General features: G+C 40.4%; 1 protein-coding gene across 1 annotated transcript; it reads right to left on the reverse strand.

The window, feature by feature from the left end:
• Positions 1 to 1,917: 1,917 nt before the first annotated feature.
• Positions 1,918 to 7,287, reverse strand: PDP1 (pyruvate dehyrogenase phosphatase catalytic subunit 1). The gene is made up of 2 exons (XM_009696760.1): positions 7,256 to 7,287; positions 1,918 to 3,934 (listed from the first exon to the last, which is right to left on the reverse strand). The coding sequence occupies exons 1-2, from the start codon at positions 7,284 to 7,286 to the stop codon at positions 2,283 to 2,285; spliced, it is 1,683 nt and encodes a 560-aa protein (XP_009695062.1). The 5' UTR covers position 7,287; the 3' UTR covers positions 1,918 to 2,282.
• Between the last annotated feature and the right edge of the window lie 10 nt (positions 7,288 to 7,297).

A 7,297-nucleotide genomic window follows, 5' to 3' on the forward strand; every position in this document is an offset into this window, starting at 1 on the left:
TTCAGCAGGCAGTTATGCTGCTTCTGTTCACTGCATACATACTAAGCAAGTCTCCAAGCAATAGATAAATATTGTCTGACCCCATACATACGCATCTTTACTACAAAAAGCAGCTTCTCCTCAATAAAAGTTGTATCCATGGGACTGATGTTAATTTTTTCTGACTATGACTTGTAACAAATCCATACCAATAATCATAGGTTGAATACATCAATACACGTAATAGAGCTTTAACAGTAAAAAAAGTAAGAAAATTAAATACTGCAACAGCTTAGATACATACTGCATTTGAATGACAGAAAATAAAGTCTATTGACCTAGCTAATGACACAGTCACCAAAACACAACATACAGAAGCAATGTCAACAGGCAGTACTTGTCTAAGCATTTGAGAGTTCCCCTTTTCCCTTCGAATAAAGAAGGGTTGTGCACATCTTGAATGTGAACTTAGATATCATTAACCTCACAGCAACATTGATCCTGGTATTGAAGGCTGGGTAAAGAAACAGACATGGAAGCTGCAGGCCACTAAGTACACAGCATTTGTGAAACTGAGGAGTCAATGTTTACTATAGCACAGATTCATTGTTCAAACTAAGTGTACCCTATGTAACAGTAGCATTAATTGGCAATATTTGTATTTAGTAGAAAATGTCACATTACTCAATCAACCAAAATAAGCTAGGTTTTTAAAGTGTTGAATTAATCAGCTATTATGGGAGATAGGGAGGTATTCTAACTGAAACATGTTGGTAAAGTGAAATAAGCTAACCTATCATTGCTCTCTACAACACAGGAATTGAACTACATGTGCTCTCTCAGTCATCAAGGGCTGGTATTTCAGCCAGTATTTGAGGTTTTAACCTAAGAGCAGGTTAAAATAAATCTGTATACAATGCAACATACCTAGAATAGATGCAGTAATGACCAATAAATTAGCTGTCAGTCCCTACTTCTTACAGTTACAAGCCCAACAACTTTAGACACACAAGTTATAGCCAATCTTTTAAGATCAAGTTGAACCATTACAAGCCGGAGACCCATTTCAGAGATTGCTCTGTGACAGCATTCTGGACTGTAAGAACATGCATATACCAGCTGTCCAGAAATACAGAGCTGCTAATAAAGAAGTTGCTAGAAAAAGCCATTAAACACACATGCATGCCAGTTTCCCAACTAAAACACTATTTACAAGCCATACATTAATTTTTTGTAGTTTTTTTAACCCAACTTACAAATATGAGTTCAAGTGCAAGACATCTAATATGTGACCATTTGAAATTGCCAAAGTGAAAATGAGTGCAAATCACAAAGCCACAAAGAGGTTTGCAATGATTTCCTGATCTTTTCAGGTGAAAATTTATTTGCCAGATAAGTAACACCAGACAGGTGTGGAGTCCATGAAGGACATGACCTTTAAGAAAGCCAACACAGTCTTGACCAACACCACTGACTCTTCAAAAAGTCTGAAAGTTGCTTCATACTGCAAACTGAAGTCCTCCACAAAGTTGTCTGGTATCTTACTGCATGTTGTAATGTATTATTGCCCTACAAGTTCTGCAGAAACCCACAGCCAAGAAACTATTAGTGCACAAGAAGTTTAGAAGTTACTGTGCGTAAAATATGATTAAGCTGTAACAAAATCTCAGCTATTGATTATGGCTTAGACCTGCACTGAAAGTCAACACTTAGACAAATATCCTTACGTGAATGACATTGTCCATATGAAGTGAGACAACTTTGTTACACTGAAGACTTACTTGGTTAAAGTGACCTTTTGCTTAGAAGAAACAGTAGACAACATATTCACAAATAACCATATCTACTTTGCAAGAATTAGCTCTGTAAGAATTCAACAATACTCCTTTTTACTCATCTTTAAGATAATGTGTAGACATTTGTAGGTATTTATAAGCAGGGTTTGTTTCTTGAACAGCCAGATCTTTGACAGTTAATTTTTTATCCTCCTTCCCTCCGTCATCCAAGTCTGCCAAATGCAAGACATTGTTCTAGCAGCATTCATTAAATCAATAGTGCAAACTTATTACAAAAATCTCTTTTCCCAAGCTGTGACATCCTGTTCAAGTTTGTATTAGGTCAATAGCACTTCCATGTACTTAGAGCTCTGGGGGAAGGCAGGAACAACAGATATGCCAAATCTAGCAAGCAACCAATTTGATTGCTGAGGGGGTTTTTGGGTTTTATTGTTGGGTGGTTGGTTTTTATTTGCTGCTCATACTGGCCACTGTTACAACTTTGGTAACTAGTTCACTACATTAAATTCACAGTTCCTCATTTTGACATGCACCTATAACATGCGAATTGAACTGCACCACAATAATTGTAATGTCATCTCTATACATTCGAGCCAGCTCTTCTGGAAGACTAAGCATCTTGGACAGTCGCTCATGATCCACAGTGCCAAACTCATTGTTACCCACTGCATGACGTATCAGGTGAGTCGCTGCATTCTGATCTTCAAACACTGAAGAGATTCTCGCTCTCCTTTCCGTTAAGAGACCATGCATCTGTCCCAAAGTTACCTTATAGCCACCAACAGCTATTGGCTGTTGATGGTGAACACCAGTGAGGTACTCCCCGACAATTCTAGCCACGTCTTGCCTGTGCATTGTCTCCCACAGCCCATCTGTGGCCAAAACCAGGAACTTATCCTGCGGGCGTAATTTGTGATATATGACTTCTGGCTCAGCTGTGAGGTATGGGGGAGTGTGATAGTTTGGAGGAATAAACTTTGTATATTCATTGTCATTCAGCTGATCCGGGCCTGATTCTACTACTCTCTTCTGTAGTTCAATGCTCCATTTAAACTTCACATCTCCAAAAGCTCTGAAAGGCATCAGGAGACCTAAGAGGCGATCTTGTTTCACCAGACTTTTCTCTTCAGACTTCGGATGCTCCATTTTCACACGTTCCACTTCATGTTCATTTTGTGCATTGTGGTCATAGGACAGATTAACTGCAGACCAAGATCCATCCTCTTCCTGAACTCCAAGCATTGCCCTGCTGTCACCCGTGTTTGCAATGTGCAAGTCAACACCATCCACGTGGGCCACACAGGCAGTTGCACCAGAAAATGCTACTCGCAGTACTAGGTAGTTGAGAAAAGAATTTGGATCTCCTACTTGAGCTTCCAAAGAAATATCATTATCAAGCCTCTTAAAAGCATTAATTAAAGCTTCTTTCACATCAGTAGTCTCTCCACTGTTGAGATCAATCAGCTCCTGCCAGTAAGTTCTTAGACTATTGAAGTAAAGCTTGGAAGCTTCTTTGCTAAAATAATCATTGGGATGCTTGTGCCACTGTAAAATGGGCAACAGAGCTCTGCCACTTTCCACAGCATTTTCTATTTCAAGTAAAGTCTCATGAGGTAACAAAGAGACAGCAATGTAGTAAAACAGTCTTTCACTGACAGCTTGAGCACAAGCACAGCCCGCATGGCCATCAAACACACCCAGAAGCATCCCTCTTGTCTGTAAGCAAGTGGCAGCACTCCTCCGGTCTTCTATTGGAGCATTAGCAGGCAACTGATTGCTATCAAAGCCAAGAACAGAACTCACATTTTTACCATCAAATTCTGGGACTTTGAAACTGTATTCATTTGCCTTCAGAATGCTGTTGACCTGTGGAGGAGTGAGGTAAAATCTCTGTGGCGTAGAAGCATAATCCCTCACATGAATAAAGTGATTAAAGTTCTCCTTTGGCCTACAAAGTGCCGCAAATTTCTTCTGAGGTGCATATCTGAAGTGACTGTGAGCAAAATGAGATGATAAACAACACAGATGTTTATGGTGGCAGTAACACACAGTACTGCATATTCTGCTAATCTCACAGTTACGAATCAATGGAAACAGATGAGCTGGTGCTGGCATGGCATCAGACAACAATGGTAGCCTGGAGCTTCGGACTGGAATTGCTGAAAGACAAGAGAACAACTATGCTTAGGGGGGTAGGTAACTTTTTTTCCCCTCAGAACTGTGTTAAGACATTTCTAGCCCCTAACAAAGTTACTTATTATATGCAGTTTGTAGCTTCACAAGCCTTGCTTGAGAAAGAAAAGGCATTAAGAGGTGCTTGTTTATAGACACTACATTAGGCTGTAACAGAAAAGCTATACCATACTTAAGTTCAGCATAGATATTATAGCTCTTATACCCATTCAGATAGCAGACAGGAAGTGAAAACATCATCCAGACAGATAATGCAGCTTCAAACAGAACATAAGACAACAGTTAGCATGGAGCACTTCACAGTATTGCCACCTTCTACAAGGCTTTTATGGAGATTTGTTTTCCTGCTGATCTCCCAGCTCACGGAGCCAGATGTGGCACACAGGGAGGAAAAACTCTGTCTTTTTATAAAGCTAAAGAGATAAAGCATCTAACATTAAGATCCAAGGAACAACTCTGAGATGACACACAACCGGGTTTAAGATGAAGATGGTTTAGGTGATAAAAGCAAGCAGTGGGTCACATACAGCAGATATTTTTTAGGCAACCACAAGTCAGTAGCAGGTTTTGTTTCTTCTCCCCCCTTTCATGTGTAGGACTTCAAACTTGCATGACACTGTGGTACACATATACAAAATAGCCACAGCAGTCTACGTAGCAATTTTCTGACTTATCAGATAAAAATACAAGTGGTAGAAAGCAGATGCATCTCTCCTACCAACAGCTCATCTACCCCAGTAAATTTCAGGATTATAAACTGCTTTAAAAAGCTAGTCAACTGAAAGACTACATGCAAGCTGTTTGCTTCTGTGACTAGAATAGAGCCCTGTACAACAGTCTAAAGCTAGTTCAGTATTAAGATAAACTATTAAGTTTAGTATCCAAGAGAAATATTCCCACTACTTCTTGCTACATCTAAAAAGCCTTCCTTATAATTTTTTCCTCCGAGGAAAGATTACTCCAACATACTCTTCCTTGTCCCTATTTACATACTGAATCACAATATTAGCGTGAGTGCCTCTTAAATTCCTTATTCGCTATGCCTCATTATCAGGAATTCTTTTACAATGTTGTACTTGAGAAAAGAATTCCATGGTAGAAAAAAATTTCAACTGTGCCTTGTGTGAAGTACACATAGTTAAGGCAAATTCAATTTTCTCTTTCCAAATTTTATGATCGACTTTCATCATAAAACCTTCTTCTAAGAAGACATCATTACAAATTATCTTATACAAGGCTTACTGCAGTCATAAGTACTAGTCTATCAGCACTACTGTATCTCAGATTTAATTGTTCTACTGAAAAACTGGACATTGCTGTGTTGTGCAAGGTGCTTCAGTCACTAAATTGATTTTTTTTTTTAAGACAAGCAGGCATACCAGTATTTCATATGAGACACAACCCCTATAAAACATGCAGTAAACCCCAATCCTCAATCTAAAGGATCATGCAACATAGGAGGAATTGCATTCTGCCATCACCCTGTTCTGTAAGCTTTCCATAGCTTCTGCCCCAGGATTCTGATCACCTGGACCAGCTGAGAAGTGTCTGGCCATATATGAAGGTTCACCCCATTCTGTGTTGCAAGAGAATGAAGCAAGTCACATTCCTCCCTCCAAGCTTGCTTGTTCTCCTTCAGTAACCAGCAGTGGAGCCCGTTTCTCTGCTACAAGATATCTAAGTGCCAAAAGCAAAGTAGAATTCACGTTTCTACCACTCCACTGGTTTCCTAGTATTAATGAGTGACTGTCAGTCTTGACTTAGTGACAAAAATTCTTGTCCATTGACCTCTCCTAGGTCTCCCACTGACAGCTATGAAGATCGAACTGGCAAGTTTTGTGCTCTCCAGCTATCAAGAGCAGCTCTGGTTGTAGTCCTGTGGATCACAGCCAGCTGTCCAGACACTCAACACTGAATTGGCTTGAACTTCCAGATGCATACTAAGTTTATGTTCGCCATTTGCTTCCCAGAAAGTCTATTTCTCCAGCCCAGGCTTCACATGCATACAGCACGACAGAAGTAAACTGCAACTCCAAGTATAGATTTTAAAACCTATTTGCTGCCTTCTAATTGTAAGGGAGCTATTTTGGTAACATTTATGTATATTTTTTCACATGACACTTAAAACAACAATTCTGATTACAGAATGGGAACCTCAAGGTTCTACAGATGTGCCTGGTCTACAGCAGCACCTTGGATTCAGTGATGGTCTCCTGTTAGACTCCGACTGCATCAAGTTCTCCTGATTGCCAAGCATTTGTCTTCAGTGCTGACCCATATGTGGTGCCACAACAACTGTTCTGACAGTTTTGCTTTGATCCATGATGAAGCAAAAAAAGTGTACTGCTGTTACAGTGACTCTGCAGTGCCACCAGAGGCTACTTTGCTGATTTTTAATCACTGGTTTATCAAATACTACTTCCTCTTGGATTCCATGTAATAACAAGTTGGCCTCGAATCTTCCACAGCCTGTATCATTTACAGTAGATCCATGTCAGCTTAAGATATTAGTCTGTTTCACATACCAGATTTAGTAATTCCTAGTTGATTAAGTAAGAGAGAAAATCCAAGTCTGCCAACCTGAAGTGAAATTATCCTGTTTCTCCCATTTATCTCCACAACACAGATGCCCCAAACTATAACAAGACACTCCAGCCAGCCCTTAAATAATTACTTTAAGATCTCAAGTTCATTATGGTTGATCAAGAGATGGCAGAGAAGGAAAGATATTAAGTAGAAACTTGACAATCCAATCAAGATTTGTAAAGAGATTAAACTCAAGCCAGCATTAAAAGCCTCTCCAAGCCCAGAACAAGGTACACAGGCTACTTTTCAGGCCACAAATATAATATGACCATCTGACTCATTATTGGCCATTTTATGGGTTTTGCAGTACTACACTGATAAAATGGAAAAAAATATTACCTCTTCCTTTAACAAAGGCTTGTTATAACTGTACTATTAAGGCAAATTGATACTGCAGACAGGGTCCTCCAAAACACCTGCCTTAACTGTGCCAAAGACATCCATGGCTTCAGATAATATAACACTTACCCCAGATGCCTTTCAGACACTGGACAGAACTGAATGAATTAGCGTCTTGGAGAGGAGGGAGGGGGCGCGGGGGGGAGGAGGAACAAGAAACATTCAACACAAGCAGAACGGTTAACCCTTCCCTCCGGCCAGGTGTCAGCCCCCAGACACAGCCCAGCCTAGCAGCCCCTTCCCCGGGTCCCATCCGACCCCCGAGCCCGGCGCTCCAGCGCGCACCGGTGCGGGATACATACCGATCCGCCTGGGCCCAGGGCACACACACATTCTCCTGTCAC

Source organism: Cariama cristata, unplaced genomic scaffold (genome assembly GCF_000690535.1).
Source record: "Cariama cristata isolate BGI_N322 unplaced genomic scaffold, ASM69053v1 scaffold1003, whole genome shotgun sequence".
Taxonomy (NCBI): domain Eukaryota; kingdom Metazoa; phylum Chordata; class Aves; order Cariamiformes; family Cariamidae; genus Cariama; species Cariama cristata.

Bases quoted from the DNA above. Each gene is read 5' to 3' on its own strand.
- PDP1 (XM_009696760.1), bottom strand. From the start codon at position 7,286: ATGTGTGTGTGCCCTGGGCCCAGGCGGATCG. The intron at 3,935-7,255 runs GTATGTATCCCG...CTTGTCTTTCAG, and splicing joins CCCTGGGCCCAGGCGGATCG to CAATTCCAGTCCGAAGCTCC.